This window comes from Crocodylus porosus, unplaced genomic scaffold (genome assembly GCF_001723895.1).
Source record: "Crocodylus porosus isolate Cpor-Errol unplaced genomic scaffold, CroPor_comp1, whole genome shotgun sequence".
Classification (NCBI taxonomy): domain Eukaryota; kingdom Metazoa; phylum Chordata; order Crocodylia; family Crocodylidae; genus Crocodylus; species Crocodylus porosus.
The window spans coordinates 16,880,045-16,892,792 of record NW_017728907.1 but is presented as its reverse complement, the minus strand read 5'-3'; the positions used below and the strand labels follow the sequence as shown (position 1 = coordinate 16,892,792).

At 41.5% G+C, this 12,748-nt stretch overlaps 1 protein-coding gene across 5 annotated transcripts in view; it reads right to left on the bottom strand.

Annotated features, from left to right (window-relative positions):
• Nucleotides 1-12,748, bottom strand: part of RABGAP1L (RAB GTPase activating protein 1 like) — a 462,175-nt gene that overhangs the window by 19,808 nt on the left and 429,619 nt on the right. For 4 of the 5 annotated variants that reach the window (XM_019530871.1, XM_019530870.1, XM_019530873.1 and 1 more), the window contains one exon: nucleotides 2,981-3,073. In XM_019530871.1, the coding sequence (XP_019386416.1) occupies nucleotides 2,981-3,073 (93 nt within the window). Of the gene's footprint in view, nucleotides 1-621; nucleotides 2,686-2,980; nucleotides 3,074-12,748 lie in introns of those variants that run through there. The other variant, XM_019530872.1, reaches the window with a different exon arrangement.

The window sequence follows — 12,748 nt, the reverse complement described above, 5'->3', positions numbered from 1 at the left end:
AATGCCCTGTAGTTGTGGCCAAATAAGTCTTTTTTTTCCTGTTTCCTCATCTGCAAAATAAGGGCAATAATCCTTGCTCATCCATTCCCCAAGTTTTGCTGGGTTAATTAGTTACAAAGCTTGCATGGTGCTTTGGAGATGAAAAGTGTTCTTAAGCATGATTTTAGTTCTGTATTAATATAAATAAGCTAGAGAAGGACAATATGGTCAGAGTTAATGAGCTGGAAACGGATTATTTCTAAACAGAAAAAATAGCTAATAATTTCTTGGCCACAATTGCAGTACTATTTCTTACAATAAAAATTCATATCTATGCTATATTCCATAAAAAGAACTAAATTTACAGAACATTATTTTGCATAGTTAAATATTCCAAAATCAAGAAATGTATACTTTCAACACAATCTTAATTCTGCCCCACTTTGTGAATGCATTACAGTACAGCCTTTCACTAAAGGACTGTATTCAAGTCTTCAGTATCATACACTTTTTTTGTACAATCTTAGATACAAGGGCTGCTGACAGACATGACCAAAAAAAAAAAAATCCCCCCAAAAACAGTGCTTTACCAAAAGAGGCAGCATGTTAGTTCAGCCTGGCTCTGCAGAGTCTGTATAGCTCAGGCACATCAGCAGGGTTTTTGGCACTTTTATCTAAAGCTGATTCAACCGGCTATTAAATAAAGGCACTAAAAAGCCCTGCTGTACCACAGTTCTATACAGATGTTGGGTGAGGTGGGTCCAACTAAAGCAATGCCATCTCTGGGGACGTGCTGCATTCAGTGCAGGGGCACACCAAGTTTAAATTAAAGCTTCATTTTTGGGGTTTTTTTCATATCTGTAAGCAGCCAAGATGTAGCATCTTGTAATGTACTAACAGTGTATGCCCAATGGAATCCATTAATGTCATTTACATAGGAATAATACTTAACATACTAAGCATAATATTAAAAAATAGTTAAAAAAATGCTGGCATGTATTAGCCGTATTATAAGAGTTCACAGCTAAGTAACCCATTAGGCAGTTAAATGGCCATATATCTGAAGGCTCCACCTAAGGAAACCTAAGCTTCTGGTTGAAAAGAAAATATACAGTAAATAGGTCCTGAATAGTAAATAAAATAAATACAGAACTTATCAAAAAAATTAAGTCAATATGAGGACAAAAAATGCAAATATATAACAATAATTAAAAATTACACAGTTCCATCTATGTTTATCAGGACTTATAAATATAAATCTTCTTACTATATAAGAACAACATGTAGTCATGACATTAAAGAAAAGGGCATAGGGCCTCTGCTCCAGCTGAACTCTTCTAGGAGCATGACCAGAAGTGGGAAATGGTGATTTTATGCTTACTGAGTGCTTCCTCTGTAGTTTTACAGATGCTATCATTCTAGTTAAACTAAGGATCATCTGCAATATTCCTTAATAAATCTTAATCAGTGTTTCGCAGTGCATTTGCACTTACCATGGCAATTGCTGTTATGTAGCAAAAGATACGCTCTGCACTGAAATGTTAATCAATCAACCAGAATGTGGTTTCTTGGACTTGTGTTTCAGTTAAGATGTTATTAACTATGGCAATGGAGTTAAACAGACCTAGATCCTATAATGAGACATGAGTAGGTGGGCTCCAGCATCTGCATGGAGCCCTTCTGAAGTCCACAGGCTCCTGTAGGTATAAGCATCTGTGCACCCAAGTTTGAGTGCAGATTCAGGCTTTTAATTTGCAATGAGTAACTTATTCACCACATTTCTGCCTTTTCCATCTGTTTGCAACTGTTCATGAGTAGATCATGGAACAGTCAAATTTATTCATTACTGGAAATTATTCACGCGTTGTTTCTTTGAATAACTTTGGATTTACCTATGAATGTGGCATTTGAAGATAAACATAAGAAAGGGTAGCGATAAGAATACTCTGCCTGCTCCTTGGTAATATGGTACTGGAAAAACTTCAAATGAACACAAATATCAGGACGAAAGTCCGCTCTGTGTGAAAATAATTGCACGTCCTCGGAATCTAACATGAGTGCAGGCCTCTACCCACAGAGAACAACTTGACGGAGGAAGACCCAGTTTTAACTTGGAATTCAGAAATTCAAATATGTTACTTCATAAGCACTGGTGAACCACAGCAAATAAGCTATTCCTTTTTTGTCAACCATCTCTCTAATCCTGGACCATACAACAGTAATTAAGATATCAAAAAGAAATAATTTGACTTTGAACCAGTGGCCAACTATTGCTGATTCAATGAATATGTAATTGATATCAATTATGATGCATGCAACAAAACCAGACATTATTCCATTTCATACACAACTGAGGCTTTATTTTGCTTCTCCTGTAAAGGAGGATATTTTTCATGGTTATTTCTATTGTGATAGTACCTAGAGACCCCAAACATTGATTTGGGTTCCACTGTACCAGGCACTGTGTTGACAAATAAAATGTTAACGTTTGCTACAAACAGATACGAATGAATGAACTTTATGTCAGTCTTGGAAGAGTTCACCTTCCAAAAGTCTTTGTGGATGTGACCATGCACATTTTGACTAAAATAAAATGCATTTCCTCCTTTTTGTGTCAGTAGTTGAGAATGACCCTTTCTTTCTCAGCATCTCACGCAGATTCCCGTAAAAGTGCAACAGCAGGAGCGTTACCTAAAAACATATAAACTGAAAGAAAAAAAATATTATATGTGGCTACTTGAGGGCTGTTTAGAAGTTGTTGGGTTTTTTTACTGAAATATTCCTGGGAAAAAAAAAAAGAATAACTCCATGTGTCCAAAGTGATCACTATGGAAATGGGATGAATCTGAATCATAATCTTAGTTCCATGTTTCTGGAGTGTGTTGGTGTATGCTAGTATGGATGAGATACTGGCATAAACACCTCTTTTTAACTAGTGAAATCAGATCACTTTTCCATGTCATTTAGCCAATGGGGTAGATTTTCATAGTTTCCCCTGTACCTTGTATCTGTCCATAGGATCTTCTTGCTGTAACTGACTCTCCCGCATTGTCTGATACTCTCTCTCATACTTCTTCAGCTTCTTTGTGGGCACCTGTGGAATACATTCAGAAAAAACATCCTCTTAGAGATGGGAGGAGCACAGGAAAAAGCTGCTAGAAGTTTATACTTGCAAACAGGAAGCAGAGGAAACGTGGGACATTCCCTGCTAAATAATCCTGCGCACTATCATCAACTAGTGAGACCAGTGTGAAAGATGGGAGAAGGTGTGGGAAGTTAAAACAACAAGCACTCTTTCCCTTGTTCTGCATTTTTGTTGAAAGCAAAACAGTCACATCAAACAGTTATCAGTAAATTGACAAAATCATTACTAAGTTTAGGGTAATTTTTTAAAATACTTTTAGGTAAAACAATAAAGTAAAAACATTTTTTAATAAGAATAAGGAGGAACAGCATGGCAAAAACATGGGCATTAAAAGAAAAGCAGAGGGGAGAACATGACTCTGGCCTCTGGATCCACTGAAAAACAGTTCCTCAGCAGTGGCACCAAAGTGAAAAGTCAAACAGCCCCACCCAAAAGAGTGCATGCCCACATGGGTCAGTGGTAGGGATGATGGAGGCAATAAGTTGGAGGAGACCTGTGATTTTTTTTTTGTGTTGATCATGGGTGCTCAACCCCTTGCCATGTCATCTGGCCTGCAGGACTCCCTACAGGCCTGGACATTTTTAGGGGAGCAGTGACACTGCTCAATTGGGAACCAAATCCCAGTGCACAGGGCCAGGCTGTGGTGGCATAGGGCCCCTACTCCTGGTACGGGGGCCAGGGCAGGGATGGCACCAGGCTTCTAGAGCCCAAATGCAGCGTGCAGGACTGGGAGTGGGTGGTGCTAGACTCCTGGGGCACAATCCTAGTGCCCAGGAGTGGGAAGGGGTGATTACAGGCTCCAGGACCCAATCCTGGGCTCAGGCCAAGGGGGAGGCAGTGCCCGGCTCCAGAGTCCGATGCTGAGGCATGGGGCCCAATCTGGCTTGTAGACCAGTCCTGTGCCACTCATCTAGCCCAAAGCTTGAGCACCACTGGTGATGATCAATGTGAGCGGTTACAGCCAGAGCCACTTACTTGACTCATTGCTGTTTAGACTGAGCTAGGATCCATCCAACTCTGTATGAAGTGTCCCTGGGGAAAGGGCTGGTGCTTTTGTGATGAAACATTATTGGTAACTGAGGTGGCTCTGCAATCCTGCACTTTGCCCAGCTCGGCAGGATTGGACAATCTCCAAGGAAATCACTGATAAAGTTACAATGCTCACTTCTAGCCACAGCAGGGAAATAGTGAGGCAGCTACACAGACTATCATCATAGGCAGATTTTGTAAACAGCTCAATAGTCAAGTCTCAGACAGCTGTTATATGAAGACAGCCTTTTAGAAACAGTCATGATTTAGAAAGAGTATTTGTATTTTATTAAGATGCCAAATGGAGGTGCAGCTTTACTTGTAGTTGTTAATTGGCTGTAATGTACTATATAAATGGCACTATTACTCTCTTACCTTGGCTGTCCCTGGACAACCAAGAACAGACACAACAAACAGTACGCATTAGGGCACAAGTTCGAAAACATCAGTAAATGAATGTCACAATGATTTATAAACAGGTATATGATTTTCCTTGATCTGTTCTTATGATATATACACCATTTTTCTATAAATTCCCCCTAATTTTGTTTTAAAAATGACTGAAATAGTGAGACTGTCATGCTAGCACAGAACTCCAACAGAACAGGACCATCCCACAACCACCCCAGCTGCAGAGTCCCCTCTGGGGTGAATGCTGGGCAGAGGTTACAGTTGGGGCATACACATCTATATGCTCTTGTGCATTGGGATTAGTACAGCTTCACTTTTCATTTTCCTTAAGGAGACTTTTCACCTGCTGCCAGAAAGACACAAAAAGGGGACAAGGATGTTCCCAGCAGCACACCAGAGAGGTCACAGGAGATGTGGACACCAACCCTGCTTGGAAGTGCAGTACACTGGCCCCTGCTTGGAAGTGCAATACATTGGCATGGGGAGTTTCATGGCAAAGCTAATAAAACACAGAGGATTACCCAGGATTACAGCTGCAGCTTTATATTAATTAAATATTGGTCCAAAGGCAAAGACACTGAAGAGAGTAAGGAGAAAGAAAAGCACATGAATGTTGCAATAATTTTGGAGAAAAGTAAATGAAAAATGTATTGTGGTACCTCTTAGATGAAGGGGTGAAAAAGAACTGAATATAAATGATTTAGCAAGAGATGCTTGTTTATATGCCAACAAACCAATACTAAATATCTGAAAAAACAGCTTCCTGGGTACAGTCAAAGCAAATCATTTCCTCTTTCCTATGCATGCTTTGGCTGTTAAGATGACTTTAATATTCCAAATGTCCCTTCCAAGACACAATTTTAAAGAGAAGAACTAGTCATAAACCAAACCCAATCTATTCCCACCCAGCTGCATTTCCATGATGTTTACTTTGATTTTTGCTCAGAGAAATAGAGCAGGTTCCTAGAATGATGTGTCGCTAGGATACCTTCCAAGCTTATGTCTCTTGTGCTGTTCTGTGCTGCTGTGCACCAACCTGCTACTGAAACAAAACAGAGAAAAAGATGGGAATGCAGGGAATGGAGCACAAATTGACAGTCATGTACTGGTATTTGTGGGGCAAAAAGAGAAGTAAACAATAGGTTGCTGGCAAAAGTGCTGTATTCCAAGTCAGACATAATTCTTTTGGGCAGTACTGGGAATTTTGGATAGAAGAGAATATAGGTGCTGGACTCTGATAAGTTAAGGGAGCCGGTCTATTTCTTCAATCTGCTTCTTCCTATTTTTAGATTAGGGGATCAAATCTTTAAAGTTGCACATGCAAAACTGTGCGCTGAACTTTGATACACACAGGGAGGTCTGGGTTTGTAAGCACATGCACGCACACAGGCACAATTATTCTCCTGTCATGGATGTGAACTCTAGATGGTACCTTCAAGCATTTCTTGAGTCAAATCTTGACAACACATGAATGCCAGCTTGTTATTTGGGATTTTAGACTTCTCAACAGAGCCGACCCATTATCAGTACTCTGAATATTAAGCACATTTCTTTTCCATTCACCGCTGCAAGGGGTAAAAGGGATTTGCTGTGGCATGATAGTTGAAAGCACAGCCTCATTTATATCCACCAGCACCCCAGAGGGCCAAACACATAAAAGAGCTAAGAGTATTGCTGTACTGTTACACTACAAGTGCAAGGCCTCGACCCTGAAAATTTGCATTTTCACAGAGCTCAGAGGCATCTCAACACAAGAGAAATTCCTTGCCCAGGAGAGCATTTCATCTTCCTACTTTCTTGTGAAATATAAAATATCATAACCAGAAGAAAACATAATTCTACATCCTGCTTGCCACCAGTCAACTTAAGAGGTAAAAAGACTGTTCTGACTTTTATCTGAGCCTAATTTGCACAAAATGAACTACTCCAACGAAGAGCTCTTACACCACCTTCAGCTCTCCTGTGAAATACAAATTTTCATTTCCACCTAGGATAAATTTCACAATCTTTTGCATTCTCCTATGCCTAACAAAGGGTGTTTGCACCGAAAAGCTTGCAAATAAAGATTTTTTTTACGACCTCAACCTCAGCAGTGTAGAGTTTAGAGCCCCTGTTTTACAAATGTGGCACTCAGGCACAAAAAGCCTAAGGTAATGCAGAGGTTGTGGCAGAGTGGGAAACTGAACCTCAGCACCGCGTCCCAGACCAGTGATATAACAGCAACATCAGTCCTTCTGGCTTCTTAGACTCCAGAACAGTTGACCAAAAGAAAAACAGCATGAAAATGATTAGCTGGATAAGAAACCATCTGCACTGGGATGCTTAGGGGAAAAGATGGGAGATACTGCCATGAAAAAATAAATACAGAATAAATAATACTGCACTGTGGCTTTATGTTACCAAAACAACACTTTCTTCAAAATGACATTTTCTAAGTGGAATAGGTGATGAATGGTTTCCTTTAGTAGACAGTGGCCCACCAGGAGCCTGAACACAGTAACCAGCAGAGGGCAGCTCTCCTTTTTTCTTCTTTAAATAAACTTGCCCACCAAGCATCATTGTGTTTGGAGACAGAAAGTGCAATTCTGCTTGTATGGATTCTGGGTGATACATCAACCATCTCTCCCGAGGGCAGCAGAAATCAATCTGAACCTGCATGTTAAAACTATCAGCCTTTATCAAAGGCAGGTCAAATACAAGGAATGCTAGAAACAGGATAGTCTACTACTTCTTAGGCCTAGTCTCTTTGTTTTCTTCATAGTTCTCATTCCATTCACTGCTTTGTATTTTATAACCCACCATTAAAATGTTTGTATCTACAATCTCTCTCTTTCCTCTGCTTTCCCATGATGTAATCACTAGCTGCAGACAGGACTGTGCCCTGAAAGTATGGCTGCACAAGAGAATAAGGCTCCCCCCTTGTCTGTGTAGGATTTTCCTTGATTGCAGCTGGAGTGTTAGAGGGAGAGCAGGGTCTGTGCACCTGGTGCTCTCCCCTGTGAGCAAATGTTGTAGTGCTATTCCCTTACTGACATCAAAGGTGAGTAATACAATCTCACTATCACTGTCACTAGAATAGGAATAGCACTATGCTGGAAAGTACAAGGGGATATGTTATAATGCAAATAGAAAAGACTTCAATGCCAAAGAAAGAAATCCAGACTCAAGAGAAATTAATCTCCATTTATGCTACATTCTAATCCAAACAGAACAAAATGCTACCCTAAAGATTTGAGATGGGACTATTAGGGAAACATTTCACACCCAGGCATTAATCCCAACTATTATAAACATTATATATAGTTGGTAACTGCTATGTGGCCTCTACTACAATCCACCTGTCTACCCACCTATAGCGCCTCAAAAGAGTCTGCCTAATTGTATAACACTTTATTTTCCTGGACACACTCTGAATAGCTTTAACAAGTACTTATTTCCATATATTGTCCAACTTAATTCCTCAATAGTTTACCCAATTCATGATCCCAGATTGACATGTATTAGTTTCCAATTTCATTTACATACCATTGACATACTTCTAGGCCCCTTCATAAATAATTGCATTATGTTAGCCATGTTTCAATCTTCCTGGATCACTGTTGAACCGAATGTGCTCATAAAAGTGTTCAGGAAAGCTTCTGCAATATTGATTTCTGCTTTCTTTAGCACCCTGGGATGTATACTTGCTGGAGCTGCTGCTGTATCAAATTTAGGAGCCTCTTATGTTTTATAAACCTTGCGTATCTGTAGATCTCAATATCTCACAATTTATCCTGTACATCTCATTCTTATTTTATTGTCTTCTGGCATAAGATACTGATACAGCCAGTCACAATGACAATGACAGAGTAAGTTGCGCAGCAGATCTCAATAAAGTGCACAAAAGGAATGGAACAAACTTCTCTCTCAAAATATATCAAACTCTCACTGAACTAGGGTTACCATATGTCTGGGTTTTCCCAGACATGTCCTCTTTTTGGATCCCCCACTCTCCATCTGGGCGGTTTTTTGAAATCTGAACCAATGTTTGGGATTTTGCTCCACTCCTCTGGTGGGAGGGCATTAAAGGCAGGGGGCACCACACGTGGCCAGCATGCAGCCAGGCAGGGAGATGGATGCAGCCTCAGCAGCTGGATGCAGGTAAGTCAATAGGAAGCAGGGGTTGGAGGACCAGGGCTTGGGGACTGTCTGGGGGCCTGTGGGGGTAGGGATGGGTGTGTGAGGGGGCCAGTGCCTGCCGGCGCTGTGGGAAGGTGTCCAGCACTGAGGCTGCAGCAGGGAAGAAGGGGTGGGGGCAGGCACCTGCCCCTCCAGTGGGACAGGGGAGTGGGGGGGCCCTCTGAAGGCAGTGGGGAGCTTCATGGCCGGGATGGTGGGGCCAGGCCGGCTGGGAGACGCTACCCAGAGGGGGTGTGGCCACAGTGCTGGAGTCCCAGTCCAGGGTGAGAGTGCCACAGGCATCCCCCTCTTCCCTCCCACTCATGCTGGGGCCAGACTTGTTCTGCTGCTCCCCTCACAAATTGGAGCTGCCATGCTCTGGCCCGGTTGGAATGGGGGAAGTTGGGGGGCCCCTCCAGCACACCTGGGAGGAGCAGGGGGCTGTGGGTCAGGAGTGAGGGGTACTGGCAGGGCCGGGGTGATGGGGGACTGTAGGTCAGGAGTGATGGGCACCAGCATGGTAGGGGGAGAGGGGGAGGGACTGTGGGTTGGGAGTGAGGGGCACGAGAAAGGCCAAGGATCTGCAAGTCAGGAGTGAGAGTCAACAGCAGGGATGGGGGGCTGCGGGTTGGGACTGAGGGGCATCAGAACAGCCTGGGGGGTGAGGGTCTGTGGGTTGAGAGTGAGGGGCACTGGCAGGGCCAGGGGGTTGTGGGTTAGGAGCAAGGATCCCCCTGACCACGAACACTGCATGCTTCCCAAGGCTGAGGGGGCATGGCAACCAGCCACAGGCAGCATCGCCGGTCGGGGCATGACAGCAGCAAGTGCGGAGTTTCTGCAGGTGGTGTCAGCAGCAAGTGGGGGGTGACAAACACCAACCAGCGATCACCTGCAGTGTTGGCAGTGGCCAGTGGTGATCAGCGACTGCCTGCAGACACTCCTGGTGGTGTCAGTGCCAAGGGGGGGTGGGGGGATGGTGAGCAGTGATTACCCGCATGCACTGCCAGCAGTAGCCAATCTCAGGGGGTGCACCTGTGTGCGCCTCCAATGCTTCGCCAATGCCCCCGACAGGTGTACTCTTTTTTGCAACTGGAAACATGGTAAATCATACCATTACCTAAAACACTAAACATTCAAAAAATCATTGCAATGAGCTGTCACATGGCATGTGGCAAAAAATAATACTTTGCATCTTCACCAGAAGTTGATCAACTTTTCAAACAGAGAAATTAATCTGGCTCTTTCAGCAAACAGATCCATATTTAGTAAACTGTCTTGCAATTTTTGCTTATAAGGCTGAAGCGATCAGAGTTAAACATCCTTTATTGTTGATATGACTGATAAATTTTATCACTATATTTGATTTTACTGTGTCAATTGTGGACCTATATGCAATATTTTTATACATTCAGGATCTATCACTATATTTATACTTTAACCATTTATACTACATTTGTCCTTGATTATGTTAATTCTAGGAGTAGGAATAATGTTTTTATAATGGTTGGCTCTATTATATTATTATATTTGTATTTCTGTTATTTTTTCTTAAATTTATTTATATTATGGTTGTATGTTTCATAGATTTCATAGACATTAGGGCTGGAAGGGACCTCAGAAGACCATCGAGTCCAGCTCCCTGCCCCAGGGGCAGGAAGTCAGCTAGCTTCAAAGGATCCCAGCAAGATAAATGTCTCCTAAAGGAGTCCAGAGTAAGCGCTTGCACAATCTCTGGTGGCAATCTGTTCTTCCTTATGTCCAGCCTGAAACAGCCTTGGAGGAGTTTGTAACTGTTTGACTTTGTCATCCCTTGGGTGCTCTGGTGAACAGGCGTTCCCCCAGGTCCTGATGGACAACTCTTATATACTTGTAGGCAGCTACCAGGTCCCCCCTAAGCCTGCTCTTTTCCAGGCTGAAGATCCTCATGGCTCTCATCATAAGGCCTGTTCTCCTGACCTCTGATCATGCACATGGATTTCCTCTGAACTCTCTCAAGCTTCTTCACATCCTTTTAAAATTGTGGAGCCCAGAATTGGATGCAGTACCATCCTTTTTTAAATTGTGGAGCCCAGAATGTTTGTTATGTTGTTTTCGGGAGCATGGCTTTTAGCCAGAATCCTTAATAAACTGAATTGAACTTTGAATCTTTAGATATTTCTCCTGATCCAGACCAGAATAGAAAAGTCTGCAGTAGCTGTGAGATGACCCTCTTTGAAGAGTTTGAGGAAAGGTAGCTCATTGCTCCTTACCAGCCACATGGAGCCAATACAAGACGGCTTTGGTATCTCCTGTACGTCTGGAGAAATTTCTTAAGCCCAACCATTTTTCAGTCATTTACATGCAATCCAAACTGACCCTGCTATATTAACAATTTGCAAATCTACTACCACTTTCCTCCAAAGATCTCCGAGTGCTTTACAAATGCTACCTAAGCCTTAGTTCCTCTATGTGAAATGAGCATAGGGAATGCCTCACACCTACGGAAACTGAAGCAGAAATGTTGTGACCTAGTAACAGTGACTTCAATGAAAATAGTAATAGCTGAGCCAGAATGAGGACTCTTAGCTCCTGACCCCAAATCTCCAGCCCTAGTCAACAGACCACATTAAGCCAAACACTTCTACTTCCTATTCCTTGTTCATTACCCGTCTTCCCTTCCTACAGTTACTAGCCTTTCTACAGACTCTCTCATGTACACTCTGAAAACTGAGTAGTTCAATCAATTTTTGACAGCTAATATTCAGTTAGATTTATTTCTTTACTCTTACACAACTTTTTTCTGTTTTTTTACCTCAATTTGGAAAAAAAACATTTGCCATTTTCCTTTCATTTTCTTCAAAATACTTCAAATATTCTGTTCCATTCGTTAATCTTTTCCTTGGTATCTTGAGTGGGGGCAGGGGGTAGAAATCAAAGTCATGGTGCCATTGTATCCCAATGATTTAGACGAAAGAATGTTCAATTTTCTCTACCCTTTACAGTTTAAAAGTACCTGATATTCAAAGCAGTCCTTTTTAAAATGCTGTTTGGTTTACTGCAGTACAGCATGTCATTTGAGGATTAGGAAATTTAAGGAAAACTCAGAATACAGCGTACTGCAAACAAATTAATATCATACATAGTATATATTTTGGTTCATTCTGGAAGTTATTGTACCAGTTTCTTCCAGTATTATCCTGTATTAAAAGAATGGATTCAACCAAATTAGGGTCAAGAAAGGATAATACAGCTCCATTCAAACAGTTAATTTAATGTATTTAAGCCTTGAATGCAACAGAAAGACTTGCAATGAAACTGTCGTAAAGCTTCATTGCTTTGTGTAATCATTGCTGTAGATAAGTATATTTTCCTTTCCATACGAATAAGATTACTAAGAGGGCTGAAGTAGTACCTTAAGAGATCTATCTATCACACTGGATTAAATTTAAAATGTGATAAGTAACAACTCTGTCCAAAAAGAAAAAAAATTAGCCATAGTGGGGCTTGGACAGAACACAATGGAACCCATTCATCTTTCTCTTAAGCAACAAGAAATTGCATCCAGGGAAAACCAATTTAGTTTGAGTTTTGGTTTTTATTTTATCTCAACACATGATCATCAATGCATTATCCAAAAACCTAGGTTGCAGTTACACAAGAAAGAGAAGCCTCCAGGTTTAACAAGATATTTCGTAAATATTACACAATAATTTACTGTAATTTAAAATGGCTGTGTCAACAGCCAATGAAATTGTATGTTGGATTTAACCATTAAAAAGGATTTCCACATACCTAAACCTGAAGTGCCTTGCATACTAATTGTACTTCCAAGGGCCTTTCATCTAAATTTGTCATTAATCAGGTTACATAGTGTCCATGAGAGAGAGTTAAATCATAACATTAAACTCAGGCCCACAGATGTCCAAGATTGCAGAGCAATCAGCTGGCAAAGCTGTGCACAGACCCTAGGAATCCAGATGCCAAAACCTGTAGCTTTAAAGACTGAGTTGCACTCCATTTATAGTCAGTTAAAGTACTTGCTTTTCT